General features: G+C 31.0%; 1 protein-coding gene across 1 annotated transcript; it reads right to left on the bottom strand.

Annotated features, from left to right (window-relative positions):
• Positions 1-776: 776 nt before the first annotated feature.
• LOC111707257 (ER degradation-enhancing alpha-mannosidase-like protein 2) lies at positions 777-14,710 on the bottom strand. Its single transcript, XM_023480326.1, has 26 exons — positions 14,540-14,710; positions 14,238-14,321; positions 13,947-14,002; positions 13,564-13,617; positions 13,315-13,383; positions 12,409-12,439; positions 11,967-12,037; positions 11,419-11,574; positions 10,895-10,955; positions 10,127-10,197; positions 9,574-9,688; positions 9,189-9,284; positions 8,807-8,858; positions 8,113-8,160; positions 7,431-7,504; positions 6,974-7,022; positions 6,335-6,382; positions 5,756-5,864; positions 4,491-4,547; positions 4,341-4,388; positions 4,164-4,257; positions 2,979-3,068; positions 2,255-2,636; positions 1,839-1,914; positions 1,381-1,523; positions 777-797 (listed from the first exon to the last, which is right to left on the bottom strand). The coding sequence occupies exons 1-26, from the start codon at positions 14,638-14,640 to the stop codon at positions 777-779; spliced, it is 2,256 nt and encodes a 751-aa protein (XP_023336094.1). The 5' UTR covers positions 14,641-14,710.
• Between the last annotated feature and the right edge of the window lie 1,105 nt (positions 14,711-15,815).

Below are 15,815 nucleotides of genomic sequence, written 5' to 3'. Positions count from 1 at the left end.
AAAAAAATAGCATCACTATCTCAATTTCTTCTCATATCTACATAATTATCTGTACTGTGTTTAAGTATAATTTCAATTTCTTTCAAATTAGACCTATTTTCATATCTTTATTTCAGCTGATATTTCAGTTTTTCACCACAAAATCACAGTGGTAACAAATATTTGAGATGTTTCGGCAACTTACGCTGAAAGGAATTGGAAATGTACATACACAGGCCTCGTCATCACATTGATCTTATATTATCTTGAAAAACTTGCATGTACAATTTGTAACATATATACAATATACATGCAAAACTAAATATTCTTCATATCTTTATTTAAGTTGAAACTTTATTCAAAATCACAGGTTGGTAACAAAACTTAAAGTTGATATATCGAGATTAAAATTTGAAACCTAAAATAAATAATTCTTAGAATTATATTGTTTATGAACTTGCATGGTACATTGTACATTTATAAAAAATAATATCACAACATCTTAAAAATTGGTTGGCAAAAGATGAGAATGTTAAACGTTGCAAATATCCATAAAGAAAGAAAAATGAATATACGAATTGCTATCTTAATATTAATCACATAACTATGTAGATAAAAGCCGGGGTAAACTTTTCTAAGAATTACACCCCCTAGATACTGATTCTCATTCTATATGATAATATCATTTTTAGATACTGATTCTCATTCTATATAATATCATTTAAAGATACTGATTCTCATTCTATAAGTTAATATTATTTTTAGATACTGATTCTCATTCTATATAATAATATCATTTATCGATACTGATTCTCATTCTATATAATATCATTTATAGTTACTGAGTCTCATTCTATATGATAATATCATTTTCAGATACTGATTCTCATACTATATAATAATATCATTTATAGATCCTCATTCTCATTCTATCATATCATATCATTTTTAGATACTGACTCTCATTATATATAATATCACTTATAGATACTGATTCTCATTCTATATAATAATATCATTCAAAGATTCTGATTCTATATAATAATATCGTTCAAAGATACTGATTCTCATTTTATATAATAATATAATTTATAGATACTGATTCTCATTTTATATAATATTATCATTTAAATATACTGATTCTCATTCTATATAAAAATATCATTTTAAGACACCCCTTTTATTTTATTATTAAAATATTATTTAACGAAACTGATACTAAATCCAATATTTAAATATTATTTAATGATGCTGATTCTTATTCTAATATCATATTTTTTATAATGCTGATTTTCGTTCGAATATAGATAAAATTAACTAAAAATTAAAGTTGAAAGCTGGATTGCCAACTTCTTTACATATAGCTTTGAAAAAAAACCTTGTTTTAAAAACCCAAATTACCTTGATTTTATCTGAAAACTTGATAAGATCGAACTCCCTGGAGCGGGTAGGTAGAAACCTCTCTACGAGGCTGTTAATGGCCTCTACTAACTGATTTGCTGGACCAATAGATAAACTAGGCATCTGTTCAGGCTGTACTATTCCTGCAGTACAATTTAAAGGGGTTATTTATTATCCTAATTTTTGCTACTCCAGCTAAATTTTAAGAACTTAACTTGCTGATGTTTTAAGAATTAAGATATCTTTAGGTTTTACGGGATAAAACCCGCAAAAGCTTTGGTGCTGTTCCGCAAGGCTCAAAGATTATTCGTAGCCCGTGGAATTTTAGAAACACTTTTTAAAAAATTTAGAATGTTGAAAAGGTTTCCTCAAAAAAGTTCGGCCCATTTGGAATAAATTTGTTTGCTAATATGTTAAAAAAATATATAGCCTTGCTTTCGGATAAAAGAGAAACCAACCTTGACTTTGAAGAAACTCTCCACTTGAGAGTTTCTGAATCATATTCTTCACAACCTTTCCAGATTCATCTAGGTCCTAAATTACCCTTTAAACTTATCTAATCAATAATATCTCACTGGAAGATATTATAATTTTTCTGGCTTGCCCATTTCCTCCTTATTTCCGAAGCAGAATTGCTTAAACCACTTTGAAAAGAAACTAAAATTTAAAATAATTTATTTTCAAAGAGAAATTGACCAGACAAAGCTTTTACCGGTAACATTGTGATTAGGAAATGTAACTTCATAATTGGCGAGACACCTGAAATTACGCTTGCAGTACCTTTAAAGAGACTGCTCACTATTAAACATGAATATTGATCAAGTTGTGATTTAATATTAATGTGAATCCTAAATACCTAAGATTTTATTTCTACCTTAGTATCAGATTCTTTGGTTTCGGAAAATTGTGGATCTTCTTCGAAGTTAATTTCTTCAGTTTTAACGGTTTGATCTTTAATTTTAATGATCTCTCCAGCGATCTCATTGTCAACTATTTCAACGGAAGGTTCAGTATCTGTAACTTGTTCTTCCTTCTGTTTACTGTCAACTATCTCTTCTTTAATCTCTAGTTCTTCCAGTTCTAATTCCTCAGGTGAATCTGAGCCTTGCTGTTCGTTTAGGTCGACTTCCTTTTCGTCTAGTTCGTCTTGCTGTTCTTTTAGATCATCTTGCTTTTCGTCTTGCTGTTCGTCTTGCTGCTTCTTTAATGCAGCTGCATCCTTTTGCGCTTTGCTTCTTATCTTCTCAAGTTCCTCCCTGAAAAAATTTTGTTTTGTAATTTTAAAGTTATTTTAACCTTTATTACGAACTAAAATTGGGATAAAATTACCTTTTTCATTAAATCATACTTTGAAGATAGAAAGTATTAAATAATTTTATTTATCTTGAACAATATCCCGAAGATAAAATGTTTTTAAAAAATACTTCCCTTGGCATAGATATGTAATGATTTTCTACGATTTAACAGAGAAGAATGAATAATTTCTGGTTTTCGATAATTGTTAAACAAAAATACATGAATTTGTTTGCTCCGCGCAAACATTTCTAGCATTGTAGGTGAAAATGAGGAGGAGGAAAATGAAAAACTATTAATGTGACCTGATGAGACGATTTCTTTTCTCCTTCTCCTGAAGATTTTCCTTCCTTCTCCTCTCTATTTCCTTTATCCTCTGAGGAACCAGATCTCCCCTACATCAACAATAATATTCTAAGAATCTATTATAATGAGTATATGGAATAATATTCTAAGAATCTATTATAATGAGTATATGGAATAATATTCTAAGAATCTATTATAATGAGTTTATGGAATAATATTCTAAGAATCTATTATAATGAGTATATGGAATAATGTTATTCTCGAGGGAGACAAGGATTGGACATTGGGAAAGGGATGCATGTGTCTAGAATATAAACTAGACAACTAGATATAAATAAATAATCAAATCATATTTTACAGGAATTGCTTAAGGCGTCTTTTGCAGGGGTCAGAGTTTCAACTCGTACCCAAACTCCGGGGTTTCAGCACGATCTTTAATAAATATTTGTTTTTGGTTTAACTATTCCATTGATTCCTCTGAAACAACGAGTATTGAAATTATCTAACCAAAATATCGTTGTTAACACAAATTCAAAATATAAGGAAGACGATTTTACCGACTCAATTGCCGTCAACTATTTTCAAGATGTGTGTATACACACGATCCATTTCCGCCATGAAGCACACACATGTAACCCTCGCTCCTTCTTTCCCCGCCTCACCCTCTACACACCCCAGCCTTCAGTCAGGTTAGGAGAGTTGGGCTGGTAACAGCTCCGACACTTGGAGCCTCTTGACTCCTTCATGCTGATGATGCAGATACTGAGCTAACAGCAGGCGTGCTTATACCTCTGATCTCCCTATTAACTTCTTGAGAAGCTTACTTAGGAAACTTGTGCCCGGCTCCGACCAAAGTTTCCGCTATCTGGAGTTGCATTGCCTTAGTTCCATTGATAAGCCCTGTTGTCCCAGTTCCTGTTGATCTGCTCCACCAACATGAAGCTCTACAACACTCCCATGAAGTGCCATCAAATATCCATCATTAATTCCTTTGTTAATTTCTAAATCAACCAATTTTAACTCCGCTTTATATGCAAATATTTCAAAACTTTCGTTTTATTAAATAAATGTTAGAAATATCCATTTGGATCTCTTTATTTTATTAAAGTGACTTTTAAAGTCAACAATCGTTTAGTCAGATACTAACTCTAGTATATCCACAATATAACTGGATATAAATATACCTGAAGGACCGGATACTAGCCGGATCTAATATATCCACTAAGTGTCCGGATATTTCATTTTTCATTTCTGTCTCAGAAAAGGCGGAACAGCAAGCTTAAATAAAAAACTAATTAATGAATTAACAGACCAAAAAATAATAAAGTAAATTTCTTTTACAAATTTAAATTACGATTTACCAAGTGCGGCTGGGTCCATGGGATGAGCTTCTGAATTGAAAACGTATCCTACGTTATGATTGCATTTATTTTTCAGAAATTTAAAAATATAGCAAAAGTTGTTAAAAAAGTAGTATTTTTATATGATTGATTGATTAAATGCCAATATTCCTCCAGCATCAAGTATACATTTCCCATGCGGAGTCTCATGCACTGTTGCAGTAGTACCTGAAACAATTTTTGAAGAAAAAATTTATAAATCTATCATATGATTAACAATTCCCAGGTCTATTCATAAATCTATCATATTTTTAACATTTCTCATCCCTATTAATAAATCTATTATATGTTTAACTATTCCCAAGCCTATTAATAAATCTATTATATGTTTAACAATTCCCAGGTCTATTAATAAATCTATCATGTTTAACAATTCCCAGGTCTATTAATAAATCTATTATATGTTTAACTATTCCCAAGCCTATTAATAAATCTATCATATGTTTAACAATTCCCAGGTCTATTAACAAATCTATCATGTTTAACAATTCCCAGGTCTATTAATAAATCTATCATATATGTTTAACTATTCCCAAGCCTATTAATAAATCTATCATATGTTTAACAATTCCCAGGTCTATTAACAAATCTATCATATGTTTAACAATTCCCAGGTCTATTAATAAATCTATTATATGTTTAACATTTCTCAGGTCTATTAATAAATCTATTATCTTTTTAACAATTCCCAGGTCTATTATTAAATCAATTATCTTTTTAACAATTTCCATCTCTATTAATAAATCGATTATCTTTTTAACAATTTCCATCTCTATTAATAAATCGATTATCTTTTTAACAATGCCATCTCTATTAATAAATCCCATATTTTTAAGAAATCCCATCTTTATTAATATAATATCATATTTCAAACCATTTTCCATATCCAAAAATAAATCTTTTATATTTCTAACAATTTCCAACTCTATCAATAACTCTTTCAAATTTTAAACAATTTCCAACTCTATCAATAACTGTTTCAAATTTTAAACAATTTCCAATTCTATCAATAACTCTTTCAAATTTTAAACAATTTCGAACTCTATTAATAACTCTTTTAAATTTTAAACAATTTCTAACTCTATCAATAACTCTTTTAAATTTTAAACAATTTCCAACTCTATTAACAACTCTTTCAAGTTGTAAACAATTTCCATCTCTATTAATAACTTTTTCATCTTTTAAACAATTCCCATCTCTATTTTCTTCAGTTTTAACCAATTTTCCGAATTTTGAATCAACTGAATCCCACAGGGTCAGATAATCTGACATGTTTTGCTTTGATTAACTATAGATTTACTGAACCATTTCAAATAAAAGTATTTTAACCAGCCTGAAATATTTCAACTACCTCTCATTCATAAATATCCGCCTACCTGAGTTATGAATGAAGTTGTCCGGATCAAAGAGTAGGTAAAGGTATTTCACCGTCTCAGCAAGGAAGAAGCTTTCCATACGATTCTCTAGCGTGTGAGTTCGAACATTCTAAAATAGTATTATGAATACTTTTACAGTGGTCCCCATAAAACCGCAGGAGAAAAAACAAAATTAGCTTGGTACACATCAATTTGATTTTTTAATAAGTTTATTTTCAATCTTTTAGAGATAAATATTTCCATTTTTACACCAACAAATTACCGTAGACAGATTTAAGTCGTCTTCATATTTCAGTTTCTTATGGAGAAAAATGTTTTAATTTCCAGCTTTAATAGAAATTTTCATGACCATACAAAATTATCTTTTTTTTTTGAAAACATGTTTGTGATACATATTTTTTTTTTGAATGAAAACATATAATTAAAACATTTTAAAAGTTTTTTTATCAAGAAAACGGGTATCGTTGTACCCAAAGAAAATTAATTTAGAATTTATTTAACATTGTTCTAAATTACTTAACACTTCTTAAAAAGTCTGTTTTAAAATATTTACCCCCCCCCCCTATTCTAAATAATTACCTTTACAGTCGCATATCCACAGGGAGTGTATGCTGAATACTGAATACTCTACACACAACAACAACATCATTGTTTACTTTTCCGAGTCGTTTTAATTTCAGAAATACCATATTGTGTTATTCAATTAACAGCCAAATTATTTCACCTTTTTTTCGCGCATTTCTAGCTGGGGTCAAATAAACTTTGTAAATCTCGGGATCAAGCAGTTTAAAGATTGTTTATTTAAAAAGGATCAGATCAATTCCTCTCGTTTAAAGATTTGAACCCAACAGATCACTGAGAGATCAAGCACTTATCTATATAATTCTAAAGTTGCCATGCTGTATAATTGTATATACCGAGGTCGAACATTGCATAATAACGATAACCCACACAAAAGTTTTGACCTATGTTCAGTGTTTACATATATATTTTTTCTTTTTTTGCAAAAAAAGGTAAAACCGATGCAGAACTGCTAATAATAGAGTATTAATAGTAATAGTAATAGTAATAGTAATAGTAATAGTAATAGTAATAGTAATAGTAAGAGTAATAATAATAGTAATAGTAATAGTAATAGTAAGAGTAATAATAATAGTAATAGTAATAGTAATAGTAATAGTAATCGTAATAATAGTAATAATAATAATAATAGTGTTCCTTAAGAATATCCACTCCTGCATCCACTAGCCAAGGATCTCCAGTCGCCCTGATATAATAAAAATAAAAATGATCTATAACCAGATATATAAATAAATTCTTTTCAGGTCAATAAAAAACAAAGATTAATGAGCTCTCCTATCGAAGTCAGTTTACTCTTGATGTATGGAAGTTTCAACTTTCTTTTCCGATTTTAGGATAAATTAATAATTTTATGGAAAAATTAATTATTTAGTTTGAAAAGAGGAACCAAGTTGTTTATTTAGACAATTATATCCCCTCCCCCTCATTCAATTCTGAACCAAAAAGAAAGAATGGGAAAATGCATATTAATAATAATTATTATGTCCGTCAGAACTTTATTTCTACTTTAAAAAAGTTAAGTTTTTATAAAGAAGACATTTCACACAATGATCAAGTGTTCCTAGATGGTGTCCACTGTCCAGTGTCTACCTACCTGTAAAGATACATGATACTCTCTATGAGCTCAGGTCGGAGTGGATATCCTTCACGGTTTGCTGAAACTCCACCCTGGAATATAATAATCAATCAAATCAATTTATGGATTCAGAAAGGCACCCTGGGATATAAAAACTAATCAAATCAATTATTAGCTAAGGAATAAACCGTAGAATATAAAAATCAATTAAATCACTTAATAGTTCAGAAACAAGCCCTAGAATAAAAAAATCAATTCAAAAAATTTATAGTTCAGGAATACACCATAAAATATAAAAATCGATCCAATCAATTAATAGTTTAGAAATACACCCTAAGATATAAAATCAATTAAATCGATTAATAGTTTCAGAAATACATCCTGAAATACACAAATCTACCAAATCGATTAATAGTTTCAGGAATACATCCTGAAATACACAAATCAGTTTAATCGATAACTAGCTTCATGAATGCACTAAAAATGACGCAAATCAATTAAACTGATCAACTGATTGATCCCTGAAATACACTAAATCAATCTGATTAATCAATAAATTAGTTTCTTTACAAATGCAACCCAGACGAAATACACAAATCAATTTAAATATTTATTTTGTTGATTAAGTTTTGCATTACTACAACTTGGAATACACAAATCATCTTTTTATTTATATTAAAATAACTAGAATAGCTTTTACCTGTGCTACGTTATAGAACTCAGGAGTAAACCCATACTGCTTCCAAACCTATTCAACACCATCAGTTTAGATCAGGAGGACACTTTAACGGACTGTTCTCAAATTGAAAGAAGGGGGGGGGGGGCACATTACTGCTTTAACACTCACTCAACACCATTAGTTTAGATCAGGAGGACACTTTAACGGACTCTTCACAAATTGAAAGAGGGGGGGGGGGGAACATTACTGCTTTAACACTCACTCAACACCATTAGTTTAGATCAGGAGGACTTTTTAACGGACTCTTTACAAATTGAAAGAGGGGGGGGGGGGAACATTACTGCTTTAACACTCACTCAACACCATTAGTTTAGATCATGATGATTTAAGGGATTGAACAATAAGCATAAATCTTTTCAGACATTCTACATTATTGTTTCCACACCTATTCACTATCAACTGATGCTTTCAGAGATTGTGCTTGAATTTAAAGAAAAAGAGGGGGGGGGGGAACTGCTTAAGTTCAATACAGCTCAGCTCAGTTAAATTAGGTCATCTACGTATTTTCAAAAGAAGATATGAAGAACATAAAAAATGAAAATCTAAAGCAAGATATTCTTCATATACTCCAAAATGAGTCCCGAGAATCATCACAACATAAATATTTACATAAACATTATTGCTGCTGAAGCAACTGAGCCAAATGAAACTGTTCCTGGTGATAATTGTGAAGAGATTTCAGTGCTGGTTCAAGATCACCAACCAAACTGAAAAATTAAAATAAATAAAAAACAGGTTCTTTTTTCGGACATATGTACTATCCCTGGGGCCATTTACTCAGTTTAATAATTTAGGTAATTTCAAGTAACTCTCCCTGAAACGTTGCATGCCAGATCAACAACTATACCATTTCTCCTTTGTCTAAGCAAACATTATTGATACATAATTCTTTTCTAACCAACAATTTATTCAATCGCGTGTCCTCTATAAAATGTACTTGTGAATTTCTGCAGAAAAGAAAACAGAAACCAAAGAATTTGTCTTGGATTAAGAATTAACAACGACAATGTCCTCTAAATAAAATAATTGTAACTAACCTGAGCATACCAGGCCAGAATGCTTCAAGGTTCTGGAACAAGGGTAGAGTAACCTGCCCATTCTTCATATTCACCCAGAAGTACCAGTCATCCTTCCTAATTCATTCATTTATTTATCCTTTCATCCTTTCACTTATTCATCCTAAAGTTCCAATCATCCTTCCGGATTTATTCAACCTTTCATTCATTCATTCATTTAAAAAAATTCATGATCTACCATAATTGATCGATAATTAAACCTGAGATATTGATCAACTGCCTCTCTACCCTGATAAAACATGATCAGGATGATCTGGGATAAATTAATCAAACCTGAGATATTGATCAACTGCCTCTCTACCCTGATAAAACATGATCAGGATGATCTGGGATAAATTAATCAAACCTGAGATATTGATCAACTGCCTCTCTACCCTGATTAAACATGATCAGGAGCTCTGGACGGTTGAGCAGAGACGATGCTTTCACCAGATATTCAAAATACGAATCAACACCAGCCCCTGGGATAAACAATATTAAACCATTTATAATCATATTCGTGAGAAAGTTGATTTCATTTCTTTTCTATTTTATCAAAAGTAAAGTAAATGCACTCTTTACCAAGACGGTTAAGATAAGAGTCTGAAATGAGAATACGTAGCTTTGAATTCGGAAAATTGGTTGTCGGACATTATTTGAGGTGACCCACCGTTTAAAGAGTTTAATCTGGTTCACAACGGCACCCTTCACTCCTTTATCTGAGTATCGAAGGAGAAAAATAGATTATGAAAATAATAATTATCCCTTTTCAGAGGATAAAACAAGTATATCTCAACGTCCTTGCTCAGAAAACGGTGTAAAGGGTGCTGTTGTGAATCAGGCGGAAAACTGTTTAGTTTGAAGGTGATTTAAATAACTTCTACAATTCCTTTATGAATTTATGATATAGGTATCATTACCTATCCCCGCCTCTACTGCAGTCCATTTACCGGTCAACACATCTATATGGTTTCCAAGCAAACCAATATTACTAAAACAAAATATTATGTTTAAAGGGAGTGATTCCGATTTATGAAAAGAGGGTTCATGGTGTTTACTGATCAGAGTTTTGTTAATTTACGCCTATTGTTTATTAAATGATAAAAAAACATTTAGAAATAGTCAAGAAACATTTGTATTGCCAAAATGAGCCAATTTTTACCAAGCTAGAAAAATCATCCAAATATTTCTTTCTCTAACAAAAACAAAACGCTAATGGGAATGTTTGCAAAGAACACCGTAACCAAGCACTGTTGACTATATTTTAGGGATTGCCATTTAACATCATTATATGAAAAATTCAATTTACTTGTACAATATGTCAAAAAAAAAATCAGTATAGGAATTCTTAGACTGCCACCAAGTGCAAATAAATTATGCTTTTATTTCATGGGTACCCTATCTATAATCCAAGCAATATTTCTTTTTCAATACTGAATAATAACAATAAAACATGCCGCAAATTTTGTTGTTTTTGTCTTCTGTGGATTCTAAAGATGCTAAAACAAATTTCATTCACAAATTTTTATAAATTTCTGATCAGTCATTCACAAATTTTTATAAATTTCTGATCAGTCATTCACCACAGCGTGGATCATGTAAGGTCTCATAAAAAGTCGATTGGTTAAGCTGTTTTGAAATTTATTGGACACAAACAAACACACCGCATTTATCTAATACAAATGTACCTTCTACTATACCACAGAGCACGTAGCGCACGCAGTGCAGTATCTTCATAAATAGGATTTCCTGGGAATAAAAATAAATCTATATATTTAAAGTTGAAATCTGTTTTTCATTTGGTTGGATGTCCGATCATAGCTCAGGAACTCCTTGACCGATTTGCCTCAAAATTTGATTGGGGGAAGACTCACTTGAATTTGAGATTTTAAGTTGAGTGGGTCCACTTTTGAAGGGGAAAATAGCTAAATCATAATTTACTACCAAGCGCGGGTAAACGGCGGGAGTAACTATAAGTACCCTGGGCTACGCTGAGTTCTCAAGCTAGTTTTATAAATAAAAAAATCAATATTTGTTTTCTTAAACTAAGCAACCCTTCTTTCTTGTATTCTGAATCGTAAACACTTCAATATTGATTATATTAAATAAATAGAGGTTCTTTCAGAGAAGTTTAAACAGAAGAAAAAAAGTTTAAGGTGTTTTATGTTATAAAAATATAAAAAATTAATTTAAAAAAACATGATTAATCCACCTGTAAGTCGAGAGAGTGTACCAAATTCTACAATGTATGTCCCGACCCCTGCAGTACATGTTATTGGTGTTTCTCCTTCAGGAACCCCAGTTCTAAGGTTAACTGTACCGTACGGCATTCCAGTTGGTGTATCAAATGCGGGAAGTAACCGATCAGCTGAAATATTTAAACTACACATAAATAATCGCCATTGAATAAAAGGGAAAAAATAGACAAATTTAAAAAACTGTTTATTTTCTATCAATTGTTTTTTTTTCTGAATTGGGGGGAAAGTAAAATGTTTTTGAGAGAAAATGTTTTCGAAAATCATTAACATATTGCAGGTGGGTATTGGGTATTGTCGAAAAATATACCGATCGAATTTAAAGAATTTGAGCTGCGGCTTAAATTTGAGACGCGGCTCAAATATGGTTGGTTCCACTTAAAATTGTATTCAATGTTTCAAGATTTGAGCCGGCGCTCAAATGAAATCGGTTTCCGGCGGATTTGAGACGCGGCTCAAATTCATAAAATTCGGACTCCGGTTAAATAAACAGAGATGCTCTGACCTGCATCCTCGGCTAATCTAAGCAAGGGACCAGAACAAGGCCACCCCTCCTCCAGATACACTCCTGCTCTCCTAGTAATAGAAAAATTGATAAAGGGACTATTTTTCAAAAAAGTCTCTCCCTCTTTTTTTTCAAAAGTTTAATATTTTCTCCAAATTTATAATGAAAAACCTCAAAATATAATAAAATAATGAAGAAAAAAAATATTTTCTTATCTCAAAACTTAGAACATCATATAGCTATAGACGAGTTAAGTTCAAATAATTAAATAAATAAAAAAATACTTTTTCTCATTTAATAATATTAATCATCCCAAGGCCCAAATAGGTTTTTATGCTGATTAATAATCTGTTTAATTCTGTGGGTAATTGTATTTATCCGTATTAAGAGTTTAACATGTTTTTTCTTCGTCTTCGTCAATTTGTTGGTCAAACAAACTTACTTGGCCATTAAATGAGCAGAAAGTAGACCACCTGAAATAATCATAAAAATATTTTTAAGATTCTTAACTATGAACCTGGTCAAGGGTTGAGGCCGGATATTTTGTAATAAGACTCAACAATAACATGTCATAATTCGACCCTTGAACAAATTAAGTACATATTTATATATATATAAAGTTGTAATCTCTATTTGTTTGTCCGATCATAACTCAGGAACCCATGGACCGATTTGCCTCAAATTTTGATTGGGAATCTCGGGAGACCAATGTGAAAAAATAGCTAAAATCGTAATTTACGACAAGGTTCGGGTAAACGATGGGAACAAATATGACTCCTCTGGTCCACGATGTGTTCCCAAGCTAGTGCAGCTATACATCCCATATGGTCATAATATCAATATGTTTTAAATATTAAAAATAAAAAAATTTCTCTTCTCACAGACAATTAATCATTCATGTTTAAGCCCAGCCACGACAATGAAGAGGTCAACCGGGACAAGAAAGTTGACCCATATTTGAAACCAACTATATTTTCCTGGCTTTACCCCAAAAAGGACAATACATAGGTTTAGAATTGTTCTTTAGTCTGGATGAGAAAAACAAATTTGGTTACAGGGATACAAAATGTATAAAAACTCGAAAAACTGAAAATAAAGTTTTGAACCGAAAGGAATTGAGTTTTTTCCACAAATCCCATTTTTATATTACCTAAATCTCAACAACCAGATGATGCATACCTTTCATATATCAAACTTATATTGTTTGATCCACCAGAATTCATAGTTTGAAATATCTACGGTGTACTACATTTGGTTTTAAAGAAATTGGGATTTAAAAATCCGAGTTTGTGGTAAAGACTCAATTCCTTTGTATTAATTTTTTAACTTTAAAGGGATTATATCATACCAACAATCCTGATGTTGGTTTCAAACACAGAAACGTTAATGTTCGCATCAAAGTTTTCCCGTTGTGAAACTAAACAGAAAATATACTTGAAACAATAAAAAATTAATTTGTTTTAACAAATTTTTTAGTATTTATTTTATTCCTAGATGATTAACTATGGTATACTTATGACAAAACAATCCTTTTAAAGAAGAGAAAAACTGTCATAATTATTTTTAGATGTTTTTTTTTAAAGTATATATTTTATTCCTAGATTATAAACTCGAGCAAACTCTGTAAAGTTTCCCATCACGGCAAGGGTATCTAAATTTAAAATTATTAAAATCAAATTGTAAGACTTCATTTGAACTTTCAATTCGAAGTTCACAAACGTTTGTTTCAATAGATTTTTCAACGAATCTAGTTCGAAGAAATCAATAAACATCTCGAGCAAATCAATTAATCACTAGTTTAGTCAAATCCATCAATTAATCAATTCGATTTTGGAAAGTAAAAAAATATAGTTTTGTCAAAAGAAAAAGAGACTTAAGAAATCGAAAGTTTATGATACATTGTTCAGTCCTGACACGTCTATGTCGAAATTATGAATATAAAATAACATCTGCTTTAGGCAAAGAGTAAACTTGATTTACCTAAAGCGTCAATGAGGGTTAAAGAGTAGCTCCCCCACGTATCTACTCCATCACAGCTTAAAATATTTAGTGTCATGACAATAAATAATAATAATATTAATAATAATAATAATAATAATAATTATTATAATAATAATATATTTTTTATGCCAAAACAATATATATGTTTAAATTTCTTTAAATCATCCTTAACAAAATTTCTGGTGAAAGATAAAATATAAGTTTTGAAAAAATATTCATTCTTTGCTAAAATATGTGAACAATCTACTTTTATAATCTTTTGTCGATTACCTTAAAGGTCTGAGCTCGTCGTAAGGATACGCATGAATCAAATAACTATCGTACGCATGCGTAAACATCGACCGTACCTCTTCCCTGTAAAGAAAATAAAGTATAAAAATAATGACATCTATTATCATAGTCGTTAAGATTCAAAATGTAATTATTCGTATATCTAATCTTGATTGTAAATTCAATCGCGCGCATAACTATAGAGCACAGAACTGTTAGATCAGTTGACCCCTACCGCGGCGCTCGACCCCCTAGCCTTATTTCCTTTATATCAAAATTTGAAATGAAAAATGATTGCCAACCTGTATTTGTGTAATTTAGTTCGATCATATTGATTAAATTTGCCTCCAGAACTCAGTAGCCAAGTTTCACAAATACAAAGGGTAAGGAATACAACCCTCATCCTTTATGTATTCAATTCAATTAACAATTAAGGAGATACCATTCTTTTTTTCTGAAAATAACTTATTGATGATAATTATTCGCTTTTAAGTCTTAATTAATCACATTCACGAAAAAAATTAAATCACAAAATATGAATTTATAGCTTTTTAAGTTCAAATGTGACGTTATTATATAAATCCATATATAGACAAAAAGATAACTTATCGTCCATTAGGTATATTCCTAGAGAAAGTGTCTTAACCTAACCTAACCCTAAATAACACTAAACAAATACTAATTTGGTCATGTTCAAAATTGATAGGAGGGGCCCCGCGGGGGGGTCCAAAAATCTTTCACTAGGACAGACCCGTCCATTAAAACGGAAATTTCGAATTTCGATCAACGCGTATATTGAAAATCCTCCAATCCAATGACCAATAATAATAAACAAACACGTCTGCAAACAGCTGAGCCGGTAGGACGGTACAGGCCAATCATTTGGGGAGTAGAATGCGGGACGGTACAAAATAGTTAGAAAAATTTTAAAACTAGGAAATGCAGAGAGTAGAAAGAGAAACAGCTGATCCTAAAATCTGCCTGGAAATCGGACCCTGGAATTTCTTTCAGAACTATTTTTTAAGGTTTGCCAGACAACAATTTAAATCAAAAGTAAATTTTGCAACAAAAAAATTATGATTTTCGAAAAAATTTGTTAGATTTGTTGAATTGATTTTATTCGACGCACAAATATAGTGCATTAAAATAGAACAAATTTCATAGTTCAAAGTTTACTTATATTTTATATTTTACTTAAGCCTTATCAAGCAGCGTAGTTGGAATCAGGGGCCTGGCAGGGAAACAGTTAACTTATAATTCTTATAACATAAAGCAAGAGGATGCAATGCTAGATGCACTGCAGTTTGCTTTGCAGTAATAGTTCATACGCATACAACTTACAAGTTACAGGCCGTGGTCTCTATAGATTTTAAGTTCTCAACTCCCTTCCTACTTTCTCTGCCAAATCGTTTAAACAATAAAAGGACTTTTTAAGGTGTCGATTTAAAACTTTAAGTTCAATCTTCATTTTGTTTTGCAGTTCATATCAATTTTATAGTTAAATTTGAATTGCCATATTTTGTCTCTCAGAGGCGTAGTCAGGGAGGGAGCTATGGGAGCAAGCCCCCCCCCCCCCCA

The sequence above is a fragment of the Eurytemora carolleeae genome, unplaced genomic scaffold, assembly GCF_000591075.1.
Source record: "Eurytemora carolleeae unplaced genomic scaffold, Eaff_2.0 scaffold737, whole genome shotgun sequence".
Lineage (NCBI taxonomy): Eukaryota > Metazoa > Arthropoda > Copepoda > Calanoida > Temoridae > Eurytemora > Eurytemora carolleeae.
The sequence above is the reverse complement of the archived record's forward strand: the minus strand, read 5'-3'. Positions and strand labels throughout refer to the sequence as shown.